Source organism: Pan paniscus, chromosome 19, assembly GCF_029289425.2.
Source record: "Pan paniscus chromosome 19, NHGRI_mPanPan1-v2.0_pri, whole genome shotgun sequence".
Classification (NCBI taxonomy): domain Eukaryota; kingdom Metazoa; phylum Chordata; class Mammalia; order Primates; family Hominidae; genus Pan; species Pan paniscus.
Genome location: NC_073268.2, coordinates 89,243,027 through 89,269,953, shown reverse-complemented (window position 1 = coordinate 89,269,953; position 26,927 = coordinate 89,243,027). Strand labels below are relative to the sequence as shown.

General features: G+C 44.0%; 3 protein-coding genes across 21 annotated transcripts in view; 2 read left to right on the top strand and 1 right to left on the bottom strand.

The window, feature by feature from the left end:
- Positions 1 to 11,864, top strand: part of CPSF4L (cleavage and polyadenylation specific factor 4 like) — a 27,696-nt gene extending 15,832 nt beyond the window's left edge. Inside the window, exon 6 of the mRNA XM_034942811.3 lies at positions 9,476 to 11,864. Within this exon, the coding sequence (XP_034798702.1) occupies positions 9,476 to 9,587 (112 nt within the window). The 3' untranslated portion in view covers positions 9,588 to 11,864. The remainder of the gene's footprint in view (positions 1 to 9,475) is intronic.
- On the bottom strand, positions 2,695 to 19,674 carry MTNAP1 (mitochondrial nucleoid associated protein 1). Of its 16 annotated transcripts, none has more exons than XM_008962861.7 (6): positions 19,410 to 19,674; positions 18,571 to 18,676; positions 14,907 to 16,426; positions 9,557 to 9,664; positions 8,905 to 9,012; positions 2,695 to 4,413 (listed from the first exon to the last, which is right to left on the bottom strand). In XM_008962861.7, the coding sequence occupies exons 3-6, from the start codon at positions 16,417 to 16,419 to the stop codon at positions 4,313 to 4,315; spliced, it is 1,830 nt and encodes a 609-aa protein (XP_008961109.3). In that variant the 5' UTR covers positions 16,420 to 16,426; positions 18,571 to 18,676; positions 19,410 to 19,674; the 3' UTR covers positions 2,695 to 4,312. The 16 variants fall into 16 exon arrangements, with proteins under 16 accessions (XP_008961109.3, XP_054956854.1, XP_003810575.3 ...); XM_055100879.2 differs by having other exon boundaries at positions 2,695 to 3,041; positions 19,410 to 19,525; XM_003810527.4 differs by lacking the exon at positions 19,410 to 19,674 and adding an exon at positions 19,177 to 19,300.
- The window catches only part of VCF1 (VCP nuclear cofactor family member 1), a 25,636-nt gene continuing 18,277 nt past the window's right edge, over positions 19,569 to 26,927 (top strand). Inside the window, exons 1-2 of one of the 4 annotated variants that reach the window (XM_003810525.5) lie at positions 19,569 to 19,813; positions 24,638 to 24,737. In XM_003810525.5, coding sequence (XP_003810573.3) covers positions 19,593 to 19,813; positions 24,638 to 24,737 — 321 coding nt within the window. In that variant the 5' untranslated portion in view covers positions 19,569 to 19,592. Of the gene's footprint in view, positions 19,814 to 22,989; positions 24,263 to 24,637; positions 24,738 to 26,927 lie in introns of those variants that run through there. The other 3 variants (XM_003810526.5, XM_055100884.2, XM_057300208.2) reach the window with 3 other exon arrangements.

The following is a 26,927-nucleotide window of genomic DNA, read 5'->3' as shown; positions in this document are numbered from 1 at the left end:
AGTGCTCATAAAGGGTTTTGTTGGAACACGGCCATGGCTGTTCTGGTGCTTAAAATGGCAGAGTCCAGTGGCTGCAACAGAGACCCAGTGGCCTGCAGAGTATAAAATATGCACTGTTTGGTGTTCTTTAGAAAAAGCTTGCTGACCCCTGGTTTAGATGACTGAATGTCGGACACCTGTTTAAGTATCACAGAGGCCAGACAGCGCCAACACTGGGGCAGCTACTGACAGCTACTGGGGCCTCCGAGCACTGGATGCTGGGAGGGTGATGGCCTGGGAGGAAGACAGTCCCTGCTGGTTCTGAGCGGGCTTTGAAAGAAGGTGGGAGGCGATCTGTGGGACTGCGGGGAATTTACAAGCCCATTTACAATGAAAGCCTAACTTTGATGGAAAGGTATGCTTTTGGCACTTAAAACTGTAACTAAAGGCATCTTGAACCCTGGTTTCACCCTAAATGCACGGCCAGCGTCCCGGCCCTCTGTGAAGCTGGTGTCTGCACACAGGGACTATCTGCAGTAGGTGTTTTCTCACGACTTCACTTTAGCTGTAGCTTGTCAGCCGGCCCCGGGATTCAGCACCTCCTATTTCTGCTGTGGAAGCTTGGAAACCCCCATCCCCAACAGAGTGCCTGCTCTCCTGCCTGGGGATCAGGGGTCAAGGGCAGGGCCTGTGCCACAGGGTGGACAAAGGAACCCACAGGGCTGGGCTAGTGCTTGGCTGAGAGCTGGGAGGGCAAGGAATGATCAGGGAGCTGGAGAATGACTCCTTTTCCGCAGCAGATAGGAGTGTGAATTAGGGGAGAATGAGAGGATACTGTAAACCATCCTGTTGGCATCTCCTGCTAGACAAGACTGTTCCTTCAAAAGGAACAGTCATTTCCCGCTTTGTTGCCTACTACTCTTCAGTTACTTGTACATAACGTCCTTAAAATTCTTTTTTGGCAGGAGGGCAGAGTATGGTTAAGGGAGGGAACGTAGCACCTGGTTCCTTTTTCTGGTATCTTCTGGTTTATCAGAAAGAAAAAAAATCACGTTTGATCATATCTTCATTCTCATAGCTTCTAAACTGTCCTGAGCTTTGCAGTCTCCATTCTGCAAGAGAATAGTTTTATTGGGATGACAGGTAAGAGTGGCAGAACCCTTGATTTTTCTTGTACAGTTGCTTTTATGTGCCAGCCTCGTTCTCTGGGATTGTGAGGCTGGGCTTGAATGCCTGAAATAAGCTTCACCAACAAGCAGAATCCATCCAATTCCTCACAAAGGTAGCTAACCATCTCCTATGGTTCCCTAGACATCTTTAGAAATCTGAATTTACAAAAAGTCATGCCATTCACTTTTTCTGTTTTTGTGTCAAAGACCAGGCCATTATGCCAGTAAGTACAGTAAGACTCAACTGATAGGAGTTATTAAAAACTAACCTATGGTCAGGAGAAGATGCTCAATGGTCTTACTATGGGATTCTGTTTCCCAAGTTCCACAGTAAGCCCGCTGTCATCCTAAGCAGGGTATGAGTGAGGTGCAGAAGTAGCCTGTGGCAGGCAGGTTTATTTCTTTTGATCCTGTAAGTGAACGAGCTACTAAAAATACAACAGGTTTGGAGGCAGATTGGCAGGAACGAGTTATCCATAAAACGGGAGCAAAATGTACATAAAACCAAAAGCTCGAGTCTATGGGAAATCCACGATCATTATACTTTGCTCAGCTCCTACCAACAGGTCTGGGTTGCACGTGGCAGCTCCTCTGTATATGGCTTCAGCTGCCGCTATCAACTGGCAATTAACTCAAATGGCTTTCTTTAGCATGACAGCTGCTTCCCTGTATGGCTTATTTAAATCTAAGAATATACTCTGTACCTTATGTGTGGAGTATTATGGGGCAGTAGATGGAATAAAATAGGCTTATCCTGGGGAGGTAAGGTAGTAACACGAAAAATTTAACGGTATTACCATCTTTTAATGCCATCATGAAAGGCCAATACCAAGGCAACTTAATCCACTGGGAAAGGGGGGGTAGTGGCTGTGCTGAGCCTTTTGGAATAATGGAGAAGAGCAATGGGATGTGTGAGGAAGAACTGGCCCCCCACCTTGGTAAAAAGACAGGTGCCTGGCCTGCCTGGAGCTGGAGTCCCCAGTCAGGGCAGTCTAAAAGAATGGAGCCCAGGAGTCAGGTTTTGGGGGGTTGAATGCCAGTTCAAACCAATGGGGGCTGCTATGTGATGAACAGCACAGAGCTACGTAGGCAAATCACTCTACCTCAAGCCCGTTTTCTTTTTGGAAAATGAGCAGGATAGCACCTACGCCACAGGACTGTTTGAAACTAAAAGGAGAAAACGCACGTAAAAAACCTTGCATGGCACTCGGCACAAAGCAAGCCCCAGATGTTGGCTGGATCTGCCTGTGGATTGCAGTAGGGCCTCTCTTCCTCCGTTCAAGGTTGGAATTTATATATAGTATGATGGCACATACTACAGGCTTTAGAACAGCTGCTGTCAATGAGTTCCTACCATTACAGACGTTGCTGGAATTAACACATGTAAGACTTCTAATCTCACCAAATGTCTGCAAAGTAGGAATAATTATCCCTAAATTACAGTACAAAGGAGGCTCCAGTAAACTGGATAACTTACCCAGGGACACACCCACCCATTTCACAGGTGAGGCTCTAGAAGAGGCAAATAATCAGCTCAGGGGAGTACTTTTTATATTTTACAAATAATTTTATTATGAAGAGTGGTGGAAGTAGTATGTAGATGCCCCATAAAGTATAAAAGAGTCTGCTGATAATAAAATTATTTTTAACAGCTAAAATAAATTTTAATGTGCATTAGAAAAACTACACATTCCCAAGTAAACTCAGTCTTTCAGATATTATTATTCAGGATTAAACAAGGCCGCCCCGAGGTTAATCCACTTACACAGACCACGTGTGAGTTACAGCCGGGGTATTCAGGCATGTCCGTGAATATTCCCAATTTGTAGTAACAGAACCTTCAAATACGTCCTCTCAAGCATGGACAGTAGCCTGGGTGTCACCATGCCTCTTCTGCGGGATGGATGGAAAGGTGAATATGGATTACGTGTATGGATTCTCACGCTGCATTTGTATGCACCTTGCAGGAAGATTCGGGAATTCAAGCTGCTGCCTGGAAGCAAGATCTAAGCATTGCTTCTTACCTAGCGGGGCTCTCACCAATGCCACAGACAGGGCAGAACACGACTTTTACCTCCTCCTTCTGCAGCATGATTTTAAGAGACAAAACTTATAAGGCTGTTTAAAATGGTAAATCATGTTAGAGACGTTCTTTTTCTTTCCTTGGCTCTGTGAAGAGATGAGTAGTTACCCCGCCTACCACCTGAAGCGTACTGGCTTCTGTGGGTAGCAGTCTTACTTGTCTACTATTCGTTCTGAGGAGTCTTGTCTTTCTGGATGAAGCTTTTAATCTGGTGATCACATACATGATTGGAACTGGCTGTGCAAATGAACTGATAGGAATTTTGCATACATGAGCGAAAAATGTATCCTCACGAGGCAACTTTACATCAGTATTGCACCCTGGAGCTGTGAAGTGTGCTTCCTCGTCATGCTGAGTTTGTTTAGATCTAAATCTCAGAAAATAATCAGCTATCAGTTTACCTCAACAACGCTCTTAAACTATTCTGAACATTAGGAAGAGATTCTTGAAGGACTTGAGAAAACACCTTCAATTATTTTCCCAACCCAGGTGGCAGCAATGAGCAGACAAGGAAGCCTTTCCTCCCATTACTCTGTAGACATTTACAAGTCATCCCAGAATGTGGAGATGTTTCCAATGGCTTCTTGAAAGTTATCCACACTACTGTATTGTGGATTCTCAGTATCTAATTCAAAGAAGTCAGTGGAGACTTTTTGTTGTTTCCTACTATATGTGAGTTAGAATTCTTGGTACTTACCAATGTCAAACAAAAAAGCTGTCTTCTTATTAATACAGGATCTCACCTTTGCCTTAAACTTGGCAATACAAGGCAGATATCCTTTTAGGACTCATGGATCATTAAATAGTTCTATTCTCATTAAATAACTTATTTTCAGGGATATAAAATATTTACTGTGACTAAGTTAAACCTTTTCATTATGTTTCAGCATCCTGATTATGACAAGTGATACTACTTTATTTATAGCAGTGATACAAATGCTCCTGATAACCTTGAGGGCTGAAAAGCTATCCCCTAATGCTACCACTACACTTAGGTGTTACAGGGCAATTCAGTGGGCAACACAGGGCACGAAGGCACTAGAGAGAAGTCACGAAGGCTTCTCCTACTTAAGCGTGCTTCCTAATCCAAACATGTTTTAGAGCGGCAATCCCCAGTCGTCTTCGCCACACCAATGCATGGAGGTACTGTGCTCTTCCAGGGCAGGGGTCGGCACAATTTTTCTGTAAAGGCCAGATAGTAAATATTTTCAGCTTTTCGGGGCATATGGTTTCTGTCGCAACTACTCGACTTTGCTGTTGTTGTGTGAAACAGCCATGGATGCCACCTAACCAAATGAGCAGGGCTTGTTTTTGTACATTTTGCCTACATACAAAAATAAGGCAGTGGGCTGGCTTTGGTCTGTGGGTCACAGTGGGGTCTGCTGCCCCTGCTCGAGGGAACTGGGGGACCGGGAAAGAGGATATTACTGAAGGTCATTCTCATCTACCTTCTCACCTTGAGAGTTTCTGGTCTTGAGTAAGGACACATGGGGAGGTGTGGAGAGAATCCTTAAGCATCTCTCCTAAAGAGCATTCACAGAGAATGGGCACAAAGCTCTTTCGGCAGGGAAGATTGTTCTGGGTTCCAATGAAGTTCTTAGTAATATTAAACTAAAATAACTGAATGTAGAACTCTTCCCCTCAACCACAACTTTTTTCCTTACAGAGAATTCTAGGATACAGGGATATATTGCTGAATACCTTAACTATGAGAATTTGTTGCAGAATTAAATTACTCCTACTAGGGATGGAAAGGAGCAGGGGATTGGGAATAGAAAAGGTAGGTAAAAAGTAGCCCCAGCATTCCAGCTTTGAGAAGAGAGAGAAACGACATACAAGTCAACACATGCTGGCTGTGGCTTTCCTGTAGGTTTTTTGGGATTTTTTGAGACAAGGTTTCACTTCCATCACCCAGGCTGGAATGCAATGGCACAATCTCAGCTCACTGCAGCCTCCGCCTCCTGGGCTCAAGTGATTCTCCTGCCTCAACCTCCTGAGTAGCTGGGACTACAGGCGTGTGCCACTGAGCTCAGCTACTTTTTACAATTTTTTTTTGTAGAGATGGATTTCACCACATTGCACAGGCTGATCCTGAACTCCTGACCTCATGATCCGCCCGCCTTGGCCTACCAAAGTGCTGGGATTACAGGCGTGAGCCACCGCACCCGGCATTCCTGTAGTTTTAAAAGAGCTGGGACATAAGAGGAACTGACCTCATGTATTTTGGCATGAGGACACCACAAGCAAAGCTGAGACAGAGGGGTGTGTGCGTGTGATCTATAACTAACCCTCTACGTTAGAAAGGAGGCTGGGGAAACACTTATCCATCAATGTTGCCTAAATTTCCTCAAAGCTTTTTCTACCTGTAAGTATCCAAGTTACTCTCTGTGGGCCAAAGCAGAAGTCAAAAAATCAGACACTGAATAGTTTGATGAGATGAAGAGACACAGAAAACCCACCAGCCAAAAACAACCCTAACAAATGGAGAGGAATTTCTCAGTAATGCACAGAAACTCTTGAGAAAGGGATAGATAGGGGTGGGATTCTGAAAAGTTTCCAGGAAGAGATGATACATTAGCCACCGGTTCACTATTATACTCAATTAAGATGTATAAAATGTGGTTTAACATTATAGTTAGTGTGCTATTTTAAAAATCAGCTTAAAAATATTTGTAAGCTTTTTTTCGGAGGCTTACCTGCAACTCGAATGCCCATCCTTAGCTCTTGTGTTTCTCACACCTATCAAGATCTGGTCAAGGGCCCCAAAGAAACTAAGGGGAAGGGCCTGATGTGGGCTTATTTTCTGCCAATTCAGATACTTTCCTGTATCAACATATAGGTAGTAGTCTGGTATCTCATATAGCTGAATGGTAATGAGATACTAGCTTTTTACTGAGAAGTGACTTCTTAATTTTAATGATGAACTTTGTCATCTTCACATCTCCTTGAATAACAACTTTATGATTAAACAAAACTAGTTTTTCTCTAATTCTCAGTTGCTCCTGAGAGCAAGCCAAGAACATCCAGACAGAACCAGATCTGTCTATATTAATAATACGTTTACTTCCTGTATCATTATTTTAGATTCCAATAATTTTATTCTTTATTTTTTTCACTCCCCTCTCCCTGTCCCAAATATTATACATTTTTAAACTGTTAAGTATGTATTGCAGTCGTCTCCACTGTACGCCCTTTGCTGTTCCAGAGCTTTAAGTGATGTCCAGGTCAACACTACTTACGCCACCGCTGCAGCTCTTTGGATAAACAGAGACAAATGTAAGGATCCGAGAGGCCACTTCCAATGACTGTTACTATCTTTTGCCTCTACAGATCATTCTCTTTTTGTTTTGTAAGTTTAGAAATAGAGTATTAAGCACAATGAGAAGTTTGTTTCACTTTCTTCAGTCTCTGTTCATTAATGTCAGGTATCAAACAATCCCTTTCAGACTGGTAAAACTTTAAGAAAAGCCCTTTTCTCTGTGGGAGAAATGACTCTTGGTTTTGGGCCTCTCCATTTATGCAGGACGATCAGAAAGGCACTCCTTTTCCTCACCCATGGCCAGGTGTCTGATACAAGAGATGGCGGCGAGGCCATCCCAGCCAGCATGCAGGAGTGCTGCCACCCTGTTCCTGCTGTCGGACCTACCCGCTACTCACTAGGCACTGATTTCATCAAACGAATCCCAATTAGCATCAAATTGTGATTTTTTTTTTTTTCTTAAGAAGTCCAGTGTGTGAATTATGCTGGCCTTCAGAATTCATCGTTATCTTGTACTTTTATACCCGAAGTTTTCATCTGAAAGTGGGCTTTTTGTTTTAATTGTACAAAAATACTGGTGGTTTTTTTTTTTTTTTTTTTTTTGAGATGCAGTTTCGCTTGTTGCCCAGGCTGGAGTAGTGGCGCGATCTCGGCTCACTGCAACCTCTGCCTCCTGGGTTCTAGCAATTCTCCTGCCTCAGCCTCCCGAGTAGCTGGGACTACAGGCGCCCGCCACCACGCCCAGCTAATCTTTGTATTTTTAGTAGAGACAGGGTTTCACCATGTTGGGCAGGCTGGTCTTGAACTCATGACCTCAGGTGATCTGCCAGCCTCGGCCTCCCAAAGTGCTGGGATTACAGGCGTGAGCCACCGCGCCCGGCCTGCTGGGATTACAGGCGTGAGCCATCATTCTTACTTTGTTTGGAGGTACACACTAACGGGATGAAAGCCACAGACTGTTTGTTTACAATAATACACACAAATGAAGCCAGTCCATGGACCTTCGGCTAACAACGTTAGAAAGGGCTTGACACCTGCTAGACGTTTCTGCCTCCACTCCACCTCACACTCAACCCTACTTGAAAGATCCCGGTACATTCCCACGATAACGTCTATACGTGGGTGTCTGTTTTCTTACCAAAATACTGGTTTTTGATTGTATAAAAATCAGCACAAAAATTTAATTATATAAAAATGCTGATATTTTTGATACCCACTCATCTTTTTAACTGGAAGGATTTTTTTTATAATACAATAAGAAATGAACAAACACATCTTGAATTAAGATAAATGAAATTAAGGTATTTTCCTTCTGGTTAAGACTTAGTGAAAGCTGAAACTTGGAGAATGGCACTTTGTTTTTTAAGTGTTCAAAGTAGATTAACTGAGATAGCAATAAGACTTAGACACATTGGTAAGTGACAGCTGTATTCTATTCCTCCTTCTCTCTTTCGTGGTGTAAAGGTGTTTGGTTTCAATGCCAAAAAGGTGCTCTTAAGCACCAAGGAAAAGCACCTTCCATTGCAGCAGGGTAACCGTTCTTAGGTACCTGACCTTTTAGCAGGGAAGGGAAAAAAGCTACAAAGGCTGAGTGCGGTGGCTCATGCCTGTAATTCCAGCACTTTGGGAGGCCGAGGCGGGAGAATCATGAGGTCAGGAGTTCGAGACTAGCCTGGCCAATATGGTGAAAACCCTGTCTCTACTAAAAATACAAAAACAAAGTTAGCCAGGCATGGTGACACACACCTGTAGTCCCAGCTACTCAGGAGGCTGAGGCAGAAGAATCACTTGAACCTGGGAGGCAGAGGTTACAGTGAGCTGAGATCATGCCACTGCACTCTAGCCTGGGTAGAAAAAAAAAAAAAAAAGACAACATGAAATGGAGGACAAGGGCAATTATGTAAATTCTAGTCAAATCTTATACAGGCCATTACAACCAAGCCTCTAATAAAACCCCAGAGCCTGCCAGGTGCAGTGGCTTATGCCTGTAATCTCAGCACTTTGGGAGGCTGAGGTGGGCGGATCACCTGAGGTCGGCAGTTCAAGACCAGCCTGACCCACATGGAGAAACCCCGTCTCTACTAAAAATACAAAATTAGCCGGGCATGGTGGTGCATGCCTGTAATCCCAGCTACTCAAGAGGCTGAGGCAGGAGAATCACTTGAACCCAGGAGGCAGAGGTTGCAGTGAGCTGAGATCGTGCCGTTGCACTGCAGCCTGGGCAACAAGAGCAAAACTGTATCTCAAAAAAACAAAACCCAGAAACCCCAGGCAATAGCTCATTCACCAGTGCATGCCAGATACTGTAAAGCTGTAAAAAAAAAAAAAAAAAAAAAAAAATTCAGAGAATCCCTTGGAGGTCCACATAATGGAATGGGACCTGTTATTTAGGCTAGAAATATAGAAAGACTTACTCAGACGTCTGAAACTCCAGCTACAACACAGGACGAAGTATCCTGTGAAGAGCATCGTGATGCCACCGAATCCACTCTTCCTTATGGTGGTGTTGCACCTGATCCAGCCTGTTCAAAAGGAAACACGGCTTGTTGTTACAGCGACTGAAACTAGGGCCAGTATCCGCGAGTCATTCAAGTTTTCCCAGTTAGCCTGAGTGATGGAACTGTAATTCAGAGATTTACAGGCACATATTTTAAACACATAAAGGCTAACATCAAAGAACCTTAACTTGACTAGATTCAAATTAGTTACTCTTGTTTTGGGTGCTTGGTTAAAATCTTTAGTGGGAGGAGGCTAATAAAACTGGTTAACTTGAGGTTTAGAGTCTTTATGGCTTTGGGAGGAGGCACAATCAATATGGGCAAGGGAAAGTTGGGGGTAGGTATTAAAAAATACAAGCTGTTGAATAAATGGTAGCTGTTATTAGCTTTGGTGCTTTCAATTATGTCCAACTCCAAAATGAACACAGACAAATGGAAAACTAGGAAGACAACACACATTTTAACAATTTTTTCCTCTCCTCTTTAGCCTTGCTCAACAGCCCGAAGAGAAACTTTTCCAAATGCCCAGAACCTGCAACAGAACACAACAGTCAAACTCCAGCCTCACCTTTTTGTACAGCTCCCAAGAGCCTCATTAGAGAGAAGTTGGAGGTTGTAAGTCCGGTAGGGGGTTCCAAACTCCTTATATGAGTTGAGCTTCGTTCCAACAAAGAAACTATGGTTCCAAACAGAAGTCACTGTCATTGTTTACCGAAACGTACCCCCTTCCCCAACATCCAGTGCCGAAGGATCCATGGCTAAGCCTCAGGAAGAGCACATTCTAAACAGGTGCATTAAAGATTTCTGCATTGGACTGCAGCTAAGTGTTGAAAGTCAAATCAATTACAGGTTGAAAAGTTTTTCAAAAGGCCAAGGGACCCCTGAAAATCAGGGCGTCTACTTGTTTTTTGGTCTGCTGAGTACCCTGGCCAGGTGATTGATGCGCATGTGCTTCATGAAGTGAGTCTCTTACATCATCTTTTTGTTTTTGACACAGTCTCACTCTCTCGCCCAGGCTGGAGTGCAGTGGCATGATCTCGGCTCACTGCAACCTCTACCTCCTGGGTTCAAGTGATTCTCCTGCCTCAGCCTCCCGAGTAGCTGGGATTACAGGCACACGCCATCACGCCAGGCTAATTTTTGTTATTTAGTAGAGATGGGGTTTCGCCACTTTGGCCAGGCTGGTCTTGAACTCCTGACCTCATGTGTTCTGCCCGCCCCAGCCTCCCAAACTGCTGGGATTATAGGCATGAACCACTGCGCCTGGCCTCTTTTACATCTTCTATCATCTGCTAAACATGTCAGCTAAAAGCGTGACTTTCTCCTTTTATGATTGTGACTTGCCCACAGTCAACATGCCTGTTCTATTACCCTATCGCTATTATTGGCCAGCAAACATTTCCTATTTATGTTCAGTACATGAATAACTTAAGCAGAACCAGAAAAGAGGGCTTATGCAGGCCGGGCGCGGTGGCTCACGCCTGTAATCCCAGCACTTTGGGAGGCTGAGGCAGGTGGATCACGACGTCAGGAGATTGAGACCATCCTGGCTAACACTGTAAAACCCCGTCTCTACTAAAAAATAGAAAAAATTAGCCGGGCGTGGTGGCGGGCGCTTGTAGTCCCAGCTACACAGGAGACTGAGGCAGGAGAATGGCGTGAACCCAGGAGGCGGAACTTGCAGTGAGCAGAGATCGCGACACTGCACTCCAGCCTGGGCAACAGAGCAAGACTCCGCCTCAAAAACAAAAAAAAAGAGGGCTTATGCTCCTTAATCACATTTCTCCTGTACATGGTTTTCTCCATGTTTTATGACAGGTAATCTCTACTACTGATAGTTCTCTAGTCTTGGTTTGGTTCATCAAGATAAAGAAGAAATTAAACACCGACAACAGGTTTAGCAAGTGTGGTAAAAGCTGCTGTGGATGTAAAAATATCCAAATGATCATTAAAGAACAATGAAAAGAATCATGCTGGCTTCCAAGAAATTGCACAGAAGATAATTCTCTTGCAAGGTGAAGGTTAGTCTCTTAAAAAAAAACCCATTCATCTTGGAAAAAATTTGAGGAAAACGGTGCAAAGAGACAACTTCCTGAAAATTGCGACCATGTTGTCAGCAGTGTCAGGATCACGTGGCTCCCTGACCTTGCCCTGCTTTCTCCAGTCAGGTGAGCCTACTGGCCTGACCTGCAGTTAATTCAGTAACTGTTAGCTCACTGGCCCTGCCTTTTAAGTACCAAAGGAATGAGTTGGCTTCCTGAGAAGGGCAAATGACCTATCAAAGGTCTTGCCTGAGTGAGAAAAGGTATAGCCCATTCTCTTGTGCAAAGACTCCAATAAAACTCTAATTTGCAGTCATTGGAGACAGTCATTGCCTGGTGAAATTACAAAGCTTTTTAAGGAGCCAATGGCACCATCTTTTAATCCCTATAGATTGATATGGCCTTGAAGTCCTTGGCCAATGGAGGGATCAGGGCTTGACCTGATCCTAGGGTCTCTCTCCTCTAGTATCTTGTGTTCATTTGGTGGTAACATCAAAGTCTGAACACTGATCCTGGATCCAACTTCAATAGTTTTTCAGTTTATAATAGAAGTAGAGGCCCTATGATGATTACACCTTATTTACTGTCTGATATAGAAGTACCAAACTAAGTAACAGCATTTATTAGTTACAGACTATGAGCAATAAAAGGGATTAAAATAGTTTCTCACCACTATTTGGAAGGAAATTGTTACTGAAGAAAAAATTCTATTTTCCCTCCTATATCCTGTCTCATAACCTTGGTAATTTAATGTTTTAAGTTACTGTATCTTATTATTGTATTCTTAGGAGCTAACAGTGAAATGTATCAATAACATATCAAACAAGGTATTGACTTCTATCTGTGGTCTTTAAACTCTACTTGAGGCTTACTGTTTGGGAGAGTTAGTAGTTAATACCTCCAGGTTCACCTGACTCTTCTATCTGTGGTCTTTAAACTCAACTTGAGGTTCACTGTTTGGAATAGTTAGTAGAGTCAGATGAACCTGGGTTTGAATCCTGATTCTGTCACTTACTGCATGAACATGGGCAAGTCACTTAATGTCTGAAGCTCAGGCCAGGCCTGGTGGCTCACACCTGTAATCCCAGCACTTTGGGAGGCCAAGGCGGGCGGATCACCTGAGGTCAGGAGTTCAAGACCAGCCTGGCCAACATGGTAAAACCCCGTCTCTACTTAAAAAAAAAAAAAAAAATTAGCTGGGCGTGGTGGCGGGTGCCTGTAATCCCAGCTACTCTGGAGCCTGAAGCAGGAGAATCGCTTGAACCTGGGAGGTGGAGGTTGCAGTGAGCCGTGATTGTGCCATTGCACTCCAGCCTGGGAGACAGAGCAAGACTCCATCTCAAAAAAAAAAAAAAAAAAAAAGATGTCTGAAGCTCAGATTCCTCAAGAGGAATAAGAGGGTGGGACAGTGGTGTCACTCAGAGCTGTTATGAGGATTAAATGACATAATGTATCTAGCATAACGATAGTCATAGTCATCACAGATAAACGTCAGGTCCCCCACTTTTTCCTCTAAAATGAAAAGTGTGTATCAAGGACACTCCTAAGCACTATAAAATGTAGTACAGAAAATACACAAGTCCTTCAATTTGGTAGAGAGATTTATCACGGGGGGAGTGTGTGCATCTGCAATTGAAAAACACGCAGAAGGCTGGACACGGTGGTTCACGCCTGTAATCCCAGCACTTTGGGAGGTTGAGGTGGGCAGATCACCTGAGGTCACAAGTTCGAGACCAGCCTGACCAACACGGAGAAACCCCATCTCTACTAAAAATACAAAATTAGCCGGGCATGGTGGCGCATACCTGTAGTCCCAGCTACTTGGGAGGCTGAGGCAGGAGAATCGCTTGAACCCAGGAGGCAGAGGTGAGCCAAGATCACACCACTGCACTCCAGCCTGGGCAATGAGCAAAACTCTGTCTCAAAAAACAAACAAACAAAAAAACAAAACACACACACACACACACACAGAAAAGTATGGCACTATAACAAACATGGTTTTAGTTATGGTGTATTTTCTACAACATGGTTTAGTGGAAAGGATTAAACTAGGCCTCAGGAAACTAGGTTCTCCTTGCAGCTCTACTATTTATTGGCAACACAAACTTGGACAAATCACTTATGCTCTCTGTGCCTGTTTCATCATCTACAAAATAGGGATAAATTCACTCTGACCACCTCTCTGTCCACCTTTTGTGCCCAAAATAAATACAGATGGAGGCACTCTGAAAACCACAAAGCAACACAAATGTTAATATAATTAAATGTGTTTATTATGGAGAAGGGGCTTGACTTTGTGACTACAACTTTGTGCAAAAAGGTCTAGACGTTAGGCCTGTTTATAGAAGGTAGTTAAAGAAAATGTAGCTTTGGGCTAGCTAGCAATGTTCTGCTTTTAGTACACATCCATTTTGAGACCAGGCAAATAGAGGTTTAGTGAATATGAGATCACTTGCAAACTCTACCAGAGAAGAAAATGATTTCCCTTTAGGAAGAGATAATACCAGTTTTTCTCTTGCAAACCTATTCTGAGTTGTTACAGGTCTCCTGTCAAAATAAGCATGAAAGCACCAATGGCCACTACACAAGACAGGTATGCTACTTTACAATCACCCTGCCCCTAGAAAAGCTTAAGAAACTTTATGTATTTTAACTAGAGAGGTGGTCTCATAACTAAAGATGAGATTCAGCAGAGAAAAGCAAAGATATTTCAGATGACTGTCAGGAACTTCCTGCCTCCTTGGGCCTTGGTCTTCCCTCCTGTTAACCGATTCCAGCCATCAGCAAAAGGAGCCTCTAGGAAGCTTCTGAAGTTTGATTCATAATCAAGGTGAGTTTCAACGTTCAGTCTTTCGCCCCAAGTCCTTCTTGCCTCATCTCTCCTGTTTCCAGGCTCAATCACTGGTTTTATTCTTGGGTCCTAGTCTCTGTGGCCTACATTTTTTCTTTTGTTTTTGGCCACATCCTCTGTTTCTGGTCCTTGATCTTTACTGTTCATTTCCTGAGCCTCCACTTCCACTTATCTGCCTTGCTTGCCCTTCTTACCTGGCTAGTTTTACCTGTGTCCTACCACCTGCATCCTACTTTGCTACTCTAAATTCCTAGATGTTGCATTTGCCTGAAACCTAGAACCTATTTCTTGTCCTGTAAACTTAGAACCTATTTCTTGTACAACCTGGTCCTGACTGGATTCTGAACACAGTGCTTATTCTATCTAGTTGAATTTTAAGTCTTTATATTTTTCTCCAGTCTGTTTACCCATCCAGTTTCTACCGGACATGCCTCTTCTCAAGGCAGAAACTCAACTGCTTTCAGTATCACCAGCCTGCCCTAGTGTAACCCTCAACTCTTGGGGGAGAGAAAAAGAGAGGGATAAACCACCACTACTGACCCCTGAAGCAAGAAGTAATGTTTTCAAGTCAATTTTTTTTTTTTGAGACAGGGTCTCACTCCCTTCGCCCAGGCTGCAGTGAAGTGGCACATACTTAGCTCACTGCAGCCCTGATTTTCCAGGCTCAGGTGATCCTCCCACTTTCGCCTCTCAAATAGCTGGGACTACAGGTGCGCCACCACACCCAGTTAATTTTTTGTATCCTTAGTAGAGATGGGGTTTCGCCATGTTGCCCAGGCTGGTCTTAACTCCTGAATTCAAGTGATCCACCTGCCTTGACCTCAGCCTCCCAAAGTGCTTAGATTACAGGTGTGAGCCACTACACCCAGCCTCTTTCAGGACAACTTTATATGCAGTCTACTGGCATGCCTAGGTGAAAATAAACTAAATGACTGAAAATGTTAGTATTTTGACCCTTATAAATTCAAAAGGCAGAGAGAGCATTTTGGATGGGACAGATGGCAATTGAAAATAAGCTTGTTTACCTTGCGAGAGTCTTTCCCCCTGAGGACTGATAAGTTGTGGCTTCTGGGTCATTGCATTCCAACACTGAGGCTTCCCTGGCAACACCCCTAGTCCAAGGTAACCAGGATAGAGCTCTGGAAACCACTCCAGCCCCATGCAGCTGCGAAGAGTCTTCCTGCCAGCAGCTGCAGCATGATTGGTGAAGGGGCTCTGAGGAGTGTGACGCTGGGCTGAGCATAAAGGGCTCTGGCACCCAGTGTGTGATGCTTGGAACTGACTATCAGATTTGGGCTCCAGAGATAACTGTCCCTCGGGACTCTCCATTAATGCCTTTACATCAGGGACACGATTATGATTCTGGGCTTCTGCTTTCTTTTCTTGAAGAAATGTTGTAGCTAGAGAGGCAAGACTTTGACTACTTGACTGCGATACAGAATGAAACTCGTAAGTCGTCTCCCTCGGAATGAGCAAACTTAAATGTGGTCTTTCCTCTTGAGACTCCTTTCCTGTGACTGAATCCCTGGTGTTGAAGTTCTCACAGCCATGGCTCATGACAGTCCGTTCCTGCTTTTCTGTTGCGGACATACTTTTCTCTGCATTTCCTTTGCTCCCACATGTCTCTACTCCCAGGGTAAGTCCTTTCTCTTGTTTCTCCATGACTTGGATTTTACCTAATGAGCTCATTTTAAGGCTTAAAATGAGTGATTCTGTGTTCTTTTCTGGAGTCTCAGTAACTGTAACATCAGTAGGGACTCCTGAGAGGTGATCCCTGCCTTTGGAATCTCTTTCATTGCTTAATAATGTTCTTCCCCTTTTAACCCCATCACTGACATTCTTTGGAGAAATATGACAATCACCAGTAGGCACGTCTAGTAATTTTACTAGAAGTTCCTGTCTTTGGGGATCAATTTTGTCCAATTTCAGATCACCAGAGGTAGTTTGTACATCATTAGGTAGAGTTGAGGAATATTTTCTATCTTGATTTGACAAAGAAGGTTCTATTGAGCCAACCAGTAAAGATGCTCCAGCTTCTGAAGGATTACATCGACTTTCTCCTGATTTAGGCAAATCTTTGGCAAGTTCTCTTTTAGGAGAGGTTTTCTCTGATGCGTAAAACTGAGCCTTGGTTTCTGCTTGGAAAGTAGTCTTTGGTTTAGTATTTTTTAACATTTTGAAGGATGGTTGGATTGGATTCTTGATGTCTTTATCTGCCTTTGTAGTAGTTGCTCTTTCCAAACCAACAGCTGGTAGTGGAAAGGTCTTCACTGTCTGTTCTGGTTTGTCCATCACCAACTTAGAATTTCTTTCTTCATTCTCTGTCTCTAACTCTTTCCCTTTAGCTTTAATTAAATCTTTGATTGGCCCTTTCATCTTTTTAGCACGTGGGAGTGTAGCTGGCTTGGACTGATAAACTTTTTGATCAGTAGGTATGGTTGGTCCTATCATCTTACAGTATGGCAAGTGGGATTTTAATCGTTTAAATGGCTTCTTACAGTAAGGACACACTTCCATTCTGGGTGGATTATCACTCATCCTATTCCTGAAAAAGGTAAATGTGAGATTATGAGAAGCACATAGTTTGTAAATACCAATATTTTACTTACGTGTTGTATCTTTTAAATTCATTTGGAACAAGCTAGATGTTTGCTACTTATGGTTACAGCAAGTCAACTAGTCATTACATGAGTATAAAAAATTGTTTAAAAACCCTTAAACACGTTATTCAAGGACAGAATGGTAAAGAATAAAAAACTTAGGCCAGGAACCAAAGGTTATTTATTTATTTATTTTGGAAACAGAGTCTCACTCTGTCACCCAGGCTGGAGTGCAGTGGCACAATATCTGCTCACTGCAAACTCCGCCTCCCAGGTTCAAGCAATTCTCTTGTCTCAGCCTCCCAAGTAGTTGGGACTACAGGGGCATGCCACCACGCCTGACTAATTTTTTGTATTTTAGTAAAGACGGGGTTTCACCGTGTCCATGTTGCCCAGACTGGTCTCGAACTCCTGAGCTCTGGCAATCCACCCACCTCAGCCTCCTAAAGTGCTGGGATTACAGGCGTGAGCTACCACGCCCAGCCAAAGGTTACTGATTACAGCAGAGATTTCCAAAGTGATAAATGGAATATCCACTAGGGTGTAAGAAGAAAATATTAGAATTACCACAATCTAAGAATGAGAAACGAAGCTCTACTAACATTTAGTCAGTAATATGCATATATACACACACACACACACGGATATCTATAAAATGTATGCATAATGCACAAATATATACATGGCCGAGGACACAGTCCTGTTTTTCACTTATACTTTTTTTTTTTTTTTTTTTTGAGACAGAGTCTCACTCTGTCACCAGGCCGGAGTGCAGTGTCGGCTCACTGCAACCTCCATTTCCCAGGTTTAAGCGATTGTCCTGCCTCAGCCTCCCAAGTAGCTGGGACTACAGGCATGCGCCACCACGCCAGGCTAATTTTTGTATTTTTAGTAGAGACGGGGTTTCACCATGTTGGCCAGGATGGTCTCAATCTCCTGACTTCGTGATCCGCCCGCCTCGGCCTCCCAGTGTGCTGGGATTACAGGCGTGAGACACCACGCCTGGCCTACTTATAGTTTCTAGTACAACAGATTACTGGCAAATTAGTTTGACATCTTTGTTAAACATATACGATGTAAAAAATTAAAAAAAAACATACCATGTATATTTGTACCTGTTATTCTTTAAAGTCCAGAAAAGAAAATGTTTAATTCCAATGTTTAGTTGAAAGTTATTTCCTTTCTACATCTCTTATTCTTTCTATAAAGTTCCAGAGGGCAGGAAACATATCTATCCTGCACACAGCTGTATGTAAAAACCTAGCACTGAGCCTGGCATACAATATTTGTTCACTGAATTCTTTAGATATAAATGTTTAAATATTATTCAGTACTACAACTGATAATATCTTCTGACTACCAAAGAGATTAAAAAGGGTGACTGAAACCACTTACAAAATAGACACAATCTTCACCAATCCATTCAATAAAGCAACCAACCCACCTTATCCTGTACGAAGTCATTCACAACAAAACTGTTTTCTGCCAACAGATTACAGTAATCATTCTTACTTTGTTGTTGTTTGGTCTTTTTTTTTTTTTGAGATGGAGTCTCGCTCTGTCACTCAGGCTGGAGTGCAGTGGCGCGATCTCGGCTCACAGCAACCTCAGCCTCCCAGGTTCAAACGGTTCTCCTGCCTCAGCCTCCCGAGTGGCTGGGATTACTGGGATTACAGGCGTACGCCACCACGCCCAGCTAATTTTACTATTTTTAGTAGAGACGGGGTTTCACCATGTTGGCCAGGCTGGTCTTGAACTCCTGACCTCAGGTGATCCACCCGCCTCGGCCTCCCAAAGTGCTGGGATTACAGGCGTGAGCCACCGCGCCCGGCCTGCTGGGATTACAGGCGTGAGCCATCATTCTTACTTTGTTTGGAGGTACACGCTAACGGGATGAAAGCCACAGACTGTTTGTTTACAATAATACACACAAATGAAGCCAGTCCATGGACCTTCGGCTAACAACGTTAGAAAGGGCTTGACACCTGCTAGACGTTTCTGCCTCCACTCCACCTCACACTCAACCCTACTTGAAAGATCCCGGTACATTCCCACGATAACGTCTATACGTGGGTGTCTGTTTTCTTACCCGAGCTCCTCCAGGAGGATGCTAGTTTTGCGGGTGCTTCTCCCGGATCCCCATGCTTCCCCGATCACCGTTCCCGAGTGTGGCAGAATGAAACGTGAATGTCAGCCTGTGTAAGACACGATCAGACAGGTGACTTGGCAGCATGCACAGTGAGTAAATGCGGCACGATACTGAACCAAATAGAAACACAGGTTCCGGAAAGCAGAGTTAAGACCTCCCCAGCCTCCGGGCTCAAGGAGGACCTCAATAGTTCCACTAATCCTCACCCTCACCTCCGGCGCTCTCCAGCCGCCTTTCCCTCCTCCCGCTGCGTTACCAGCCTGCCCACCTCCCCGCACCCTTCCTTTCCCTGAAAGCTGTTCTGATTCTGCCAGCTGTTCTGATTCTTCGGAGTGGATGGGGTCGGCCCGGCAGCTCCTGGGTCAGGGACAGGCGTTCCCGCAGCCCCACCGAGGATTTCCTCCTGCCGTTCCAGGAAGACCCTCCGCCGGCCCCGGCACCCGATTCCCTCCCCTCTCCGCTCAGGAGAGTCTTCCCCAGACTTAGAACGTGGGCCGCGGAAAACAAACCCGCCCTTGCAAGCTCCCCACAGAGCACCGTCCTCACCTCGTTAGACCTGAAAGCCCAGGCGACCCCGGCGACAAGCCCCCCAGGGAAGCCCCCAAGGCGCCTGCCCAACCCCCGGCCAAGGAACCGCGTCAGGCCGTCTGCACCACTGCCGGATAGGTCCGCCTGTTTTAAAATATGTTACCTCACACGGATTCAACTCAAATACTTGTATGATATTATTATGACATAATTGAATTTATTTGAAACCTGGCTTGACTTTTATACCGTACCCTCCGTTGGCTGTGAACAGGCGAGCGCTTCTGCCACCCCAGGGGAGGTCCTTTCTCCCAGAAGCTCCTAGTCGCTCCTCCCGCTCCGAGCCCGCCTCTTCCCGTGGGCGGGGTTACCAGTCGGTGCGGTTGGGATGGTGCCACTGCGCAGCCGCGAGAGGGCGGTACCACGGCGGCAGCGACATGGGGGGGCGCGGAGCAGACGCCGGAAGTAGTGGTGGTACGGGTCCGACTGAGGGGTACTCGCCACCGGCTGCGTCCACCCGAGCGGCTGCGAGAGCCAAGGCCCGAGGGGGTGGGCGTGGCGGCCGCCGAAACACAACCCCCTCTGTTCCCTCTCTTCGCGGAGCGGCGCCGCGTAGCTTCCATCCGCCAGCTGCCATGAGCGAGCGCCTCCGTCCCAGGTAAGAGGGAAGGGACCCCCTTTCCATTCGTCGCCTGAGGATCTGGGAGATAGAGCCGAGGGGGCGCGCGAAATGGGGGTCGGAGCAAGAGTGGACCCGGCGGGGCTCCCTGTGGGGTGCACTGCGGGCCGGGGGAGGAGGGGAGAGGGATGCGCGAGTGATCGGATGCTTGGTTCCTGTGGGTAGCTGGAAGGTGACTCTCCGGGGTCCAGGTCTCCCGCCCCTCCATCTTTTTTCCCCCCTGTCTTTTCCTATTTGGAACGAAGTGTGATCGGTCCCGGAAGAGAGACGGTGGCCCTAAAGCTTTCCTGTCCTAGATGTAGGAGGGTGGGGGGATGGGATAAACGTCTCATCTTGGAGAGGGAGCCCCCAAAGGCTTTTGTGAGGGTACCGGGCGGGGAGCTGCCGGCTCCCCAAGGTCAGAAAGAAAGGTTGGGCTTAACCCCGCAGCAGGGAAAGATTCGGTTAGACCGAAGAACTTGTGCCCTGAACGGTTGTGAACACAGAAGGGCAGATGACCAAGGCGGGTTATGGATCTTCTCTTGACTGTGGCATTAAGAACAAGCTGGATTCTAAACTGTTTGGATTGCGAGGCCGTTTGATTCCGAAGGCGGGAGGAAAGATTTTATCGCGATGCACTCGCTACCTTCCCGAGGGAGCCTGGCCTCGGGACCCGGGTCTTAAATTAGGGGTTCTGTGCTTGACATGTACTACTAGAGTCCGGACTAAGTTGGGATTTCTTGATTTTTTTCTTTCTCTTAATTTCCTCTGCAAGAATGTGTGGAGGAGAAAGTTGGGAAAGGTTACCTCAGAATGCTCTTCCTGTTACGGTCTTTCCACAAGGATCCTTCTCTGAAATAATTATTTCATGTGATTGAAGTTCTCAAAAGTATCCTGAGTTTATTTGGTCCCATAGTGAAAACCTAGGGTTCCCCAAGCTGCTGCATTGGATTATTGATTTGGGTCATGTAGCAGGTGGAGCATAAAGCCTCTCCTTGTATAGAAAAGAAGAGTGGACTAAATTTGAAATTGGGGGCCCAATTACAGACATGCCATCGGAATTAGGAACAAGATCTTTAGATACAGTGAATCTGACCCGACTGCCATATTATTCTTTCCCAAACCCAGTTTATACTTACGATATTCTCTTGGGGTGTCTCACATATCTGAAAAAAAATCTAAATATTTCCTACAAATAAAAATTCTACTGTACATAACTAATCTGAATGCATTTATACTGGCAGTAGATTCCTTTTATCTTGTACACAAATAATCTCAACATGTTTTAAAGAAGTTATTTGATTTGGACAGGCTTTTCTTGCCAGTGTTTAATGGAGTATGATGGGCCAGCTCTGCCAGCTCTAGGATGGTCTAAGACGGTGGTTTTTCGGCTGGGTGCGGTGGCTCAAGCCTGTAATCCCAGCACTTTGGGAAGTCAAGGCGGGCGGATCACCTGAGGTCAGGAGTTGGAGATCACTCTGGCCAACATGGTGAAACTCTGTCTCTACTAAAAATACAAAAAAATTAGTTGGGCCTGGTGGTGGGCACCTTAATCCCAGCTACTTGGGAGGCTAAGGCAGGAGAATCGCTTGAACCTGGAAGGCGGAGGTTGCAGTGAGCCGAGATCACTGCACTCAAGCCTGGGCAACAAGAGCGAAACTTCCATCTAAAAAAAAAAAAGGGTTTTCAGGCTCTCCCACAGTAGATTGGATAGCCGCAGAGAGGTGAGTGTGTGGTGAGGGAGTCCCTGCTTATTGATTGATTGATTGGTTGATTGATTGACTGATTGATTGACAGAGTCTCACTCTGTCGACCAGGCTGGAGTGCAGTGGCCCCATCATGCCTCACTGCAGCCTCAACCTCCCAGGCTCAGGTGATCCTCCCACGTCAGCCTCCTGAGTAGCTGGACCACAGGTGTGAGCTACCACACCCAGCTAATCTGTGTATTTTTGGTAGAGGTGGGGTTTCACTATATTGCCCAGGCTGGTCTTGAACTCCTGGGCTCAAGGGATCCACCCGCCTCGGCCTCCCAAAGTGCTGGGATTACAGATGTGAGCCACCTCACCAGACTGGGAGTCCCTACTTTAACAGATCCTTTATCTCTTATATAGAGAGAATTTTTTTACAGTAAGAAAGAAAGAGTTCTGTTACTTTTTAAAATAAAGTTTGAAAACCACTAGTTTCCATACTCTTTTTTTTTTTTTTTTTTTTTTTTTGAGATGGAGTCTCACTGTGTCAGCCAGGCTGGAGTGCAGTGGCGCGATCTCGGCACACTGCAACCTCTATCTCCTGGGTTCAAGCAGTTCCCCTGCCTCAGCCTCCCAAGTAGCTGGGATTACAGGCACACGCCACCACGCCCTGCTAACTCTTTTGTATTTTTAGTAGAGACAGGGTTTCACCATGTGGGCCAGGCTGGTTTCGAACTCCTGACCTCAAGTGATCTGCCTGCCTCAGCCTCCCAAAGTGCTGGGATTACAGGTGTGAGTCACCGTGCCCAGCCCATACTCTTAAGATTATTTCTATGCCGAGTCTCTAGGAGATGACAGGAAGGTTGGAGAGAAATGAAATAATGCAACGTGATGGAATCAACCATCTGTAGAAGTAACAGATGCTAACTGGTAATCTGCACCTAGATGGTTAGGGAAGAATATAATCAGTTATAGGGGTGCCTGCTAAAATCATAACCTGGTCTGTGGCATTAATGCCAAAAATTGTAATCTGATTGATTGAACTGATAGGGATGAGCATGAAGCTGTAATCTTGCCAGTTGTTAACACCATTGTTGAAAGAAGAATGTTTCAAGGATGAGATCTGCTAAGAGCCTAGAAAAAGGCAAATGAAGAGCAGGTAGGACTCTTTCTTAATCTGGTACCATCCAGAGGAGAAGGCTACCAACAGGCCAAAGAGATTATTCTGGTGCCTTGAGAGATCAAGTAATTTATGAGGCAGGGATATTTCATGTGACTCTCCCAGAGATTAGTTGAAATCCACAAAATCATCTCATCTTTTTTTGTTCTTACAGTCCCTCTGCCATGCAACCTCCTTGACATTCATAGTCTTGTCCCTGGAAAGATCTATCCCCCATTATAAATGAGGAGATAGCAAATTTTGATCAGGCTCCTAAGTTTGGTTAGAGTGACTCAGCAGCCCAAAGCCCAGTCAGCTGTTGGCACGCTGATAAAATGGGTGTGTGAGGACCAGCAGCTGCTACTTACTCAATGACTTTCTCTTTGGGTGTCGACTGGCCTCCCAGCAGACATTGCTTTGCCTCTGCAGAACACTCCCACGCAAGTTCCCTGATCATATTAGGATGAAATTAGCAGTTTCTTGGTTCAAATTTATGATAAAAGCACATCCATTTAATGATTATTAAAACCTGGTATTCATCTATTTTTTTTTTAACCTCCAACTACTTCAAAGTAATGTGCAGCTAAGATCTGATCTCCTAAGAGAAAGGTGGGGAGCAGAAATGTCTTAGAATGAAGTAAATTACATAGCCCAGTGCAGGATGGTTGAAGCTTTATCAGAACCACACACTCTTTATTATTCCAAACTTAAGCTGGGATCCATACTCATTATTAAAGTTAGAACTATTCAGAATGTTGCAGAGTACAGAGAATTGAGCTTAGGGTGATCATTTATTTTCTCTAATATTCAAACCTCAACTCAAAACCTTTAGGATTAAAGGCCTGCCACTGTAAGCCACCCTACTCTCATAGAAAGTGTATAATTATTTAGAAGACACTATATCCTCCAAATGTACATGCTTTCCAAGAGCTGTGTGTCCACACTAGCCTTTTGTCTCTTAACTATAGAAAGCTGAAACTTCAAGTGTTTTGTAATAGGTGCTGCTGCCATGTACATACAGACCTCTAGCCTGTGCTGCTCCGGAGAACGTTCTGCAGTGACGGAAATGTCCTTTATCTGTGCTGGTCAGTGCAGTAGCCACTAGCTACACGTGGCCACTGAGCACTAGAAACAGGGCTGCTGTGACCTAGGAACTGGATGGTTAATTTTAGTTAATTTAAATGTAAATAACCATATGTGGCTAGTGGCTACCATATTGGACAGTACAGTTCCGGGCAATTTGACTGAAAATTATACCTCCTTTAATTTATTTCTGTTTTCTAACAGGTTCAGAAATCGTTTTGACAGCACATAATTCTTAAATAGAGTACATACTAATTTGGTCTTTCTTGCATGTCTGAGAACACTTGCCTAAGAAAGATGTGTGATTTTTCTTTAAACCTGGAAATTTTAAGCAGCTTATGCTATCATCTCATAGTAACAATCTAGTGAAGTAATTGTTATATCATAATACCGGCTAGTGTTGCCAGAATAAGCAGGTTAATGTGACCAAGAGGTACTTTTATAAGGATTTTCAGGGCAAATAGGCAAAGGCAGCCACTCTTATATCAAATGTTGTCATATGGAAGGGAGTACAATTAGGTAACTCGGAATCCTAATTTCAGGGAGTGTAAAAAGAAGAAAACCTTAATTAGGTTAGAGGTTGAAAGCTTAGTCATTAACCTCTTCCTGTTCTTGTTTCAGTCCCAACAGACGTTTAAAATTGTTAAGCTTCTTTTTAGAAATGAGTTTTACTAACTTAAGCTTGACTTCGCTGCTGCTATCTTGTATTTTTGCTCTTAGTGTCCAGTGATGCTGTACTTCCAACTGATAACCTATTGGGATATCATATGGTGAATTATGTTTTCTCAGGCCAGAGGGCAAATTTATATGTTGTTATGGTTTGCAATTCAAGTGTCCAAAACATCGGTTGTTTGGGTTTTTTTTTTTTTTTTTCTCCTTGTGATTTAATTTCAGGAAAAGGAGAAGGAATGGCAACGAAGAAGACAACCATCTTCCCCCCCAGACCAAAAGAAGTAGCAGAAACCCTGTCTTTCAGGATTCCTGGGACACAGAGGTAGGAAGTGTGGTCACATAGTCTATTGTTTTCACTGCTTGAGTTAAATAACCTAGTATCTGCTGTGTAATTAAATTTACTTAAACAGTAATTTAAAATGACCTTACTTGATTATACTGGTTTAACCTTTCTGTTTCCAAATCAGGGTCCCTTTGAGGAAGCTGTGTACCCTGTCCCCAGCAAAACAGTACATATCTGCACATAGTCATATATGTACACACTCATTTGTATTTGTTAGAAATTTCGTGGCTCTTTGAAAGCCTATGTTTGAACTCACTGTTTTGTGTTTCAGCAGCGAACTTCTTTTCTGGTAGTTTATAAACCATGAATTGTCCTTAAGATAAACATATTTTGTTGCTTCAATTCAAATGCCTTTTAAGAGAAACTTTAAGCATGTAAAATATGTAAGGTATGTGTATGCAGAATCCCATTTCTCAGTGTTTTTACTTTTCATTATCTTGTTGTGAAAAGACCTCCTGTGGTGAGAGGGAAGGGGAGTTGGGTGTTCTGGAACTTTTTTACAATTTTTGATTTCATGAAAGAGTGCTTCAGTACGCAGACTGAGGATACATTTTCTGTGCAATTGGAAGGCTGCTCTGTGCTGGGGAAAGGAAACCAATATAAAGTAACGCTGCTATTAAGTTATGCACCTAGAGATTTTGACCCTTAACAGTTGTCACACTAAGAGAAAAGCCTCAACAACAAAGAGCCCTAGCCTCATAACTCACAATAGAATTCTCCCACACCCAAATAATTTGTACTTTAATTAGTTCCTGATAATAGGATTTGACCTATATCCAGTCTGTCTTTGCCAGCAATTCAAAGTAACTCCCCCAAGGGGGAAAAATCAGGAACTTTCATGTAGGTAACAGTCATTCAGAGACAGTGAACAAGTGCAGAGTAGAATCCTTCTGTGTGGAGACCTGAGTTTCTATAGCTGTTTTTCCTCTTCAAATATTTTCCTGGCCGAGCGCGGTGGCTCATCCCTATAATCCCAGCCCTTTGGTAGGCCAAGGTGGGCATATCACAAGGTCAGGAGTTCGAGACCAGCCTGGCCAACATGGTGAAACCCCATCTCTACTAAAAATACAAAAAATTAGCTGGGTGTGGTGGTGCACGCCTGTAATCCCAGCTACTCGGGAGGCTGAGGTGGGAGAATGGCTTGAACCCAGGAGGCGGAGGTTGCAGTGAGCTGAGATCGTGCCGTTTTACTCCAGCCTGGGCAACAGAGCAAGACTCTGTTTCAGAAAAAAAAAAAAAAAAAATATATATATATATATATATTTTTTTTTTTTCCTATTTCCTTTTTTCTTTTCTTTTTAAAAAATGATTATCAGAAAGGTAATTGAGCTTTGTTTAATGTAATAGTTGGGAATCTCAGAGATGAAAGAAAACAAGATTAGAGGCTACCATGAATATCTAATGATAAAACCCTGTAATAGTAATTGAGTTTCCATTCTTTTGAATTGTAAGACTATTCATTAAAAGAGTATGCAAAGATTACTTTTATGGTGTTGGCCATCAGTATTTCCTTACTTGTGTCTGTATGTAAGTCCTGCTATATGATGTTCATTTCAGTCAAGGATATGGTAGGTCTAACTCTCTGTATTAACGTTTTTTTCCCCGTATCTGCCAGTTTTGAAGCCTGAGAACAGCAATAGAAATTGCCATCTTTTTCTTGCTTTTATCTCTTGGTTAAAAAAAAAGAAAGAAATTGTCATCCTTTTTTAAAAAAATTAACATTTCTGATCTCTTAAGTAAGGCAGATATTGTAGATTTTTAAATTTTATTTATTTATTTAGTTAGTTTTTGGTACAAAATGACCTTTACTCTCTTTCTAAAATCCGTGCATTGGTCTCACAGAAGAAAACAACGTCTTGTTACTCAACCTCCTGGGTTCTCTAGCTGAGCTTGTCCTTACTTGTCCAAAGAAATTCAGTTGTTGAGCCACTCCGTAATCATTATCTGAAGGAAGGACTAGATTGTCTTCCTTATCGTTTAAGGTCATTACTGGTAGTTTCTGTCTGAACTCACTGGTAGATCACCTAATGGGGTGTTACAACCATTAGTTTCAGCCCTGCTTACTGAACATTGACCAGAATAGCCTGCTGTGCCGTCCTGTGCTGTGCTGTGCTGTGTGGTCCTGTCCTGTCCTGTCCTGTCCTATGCTGTGCTGTGCTGTTGTGCTGT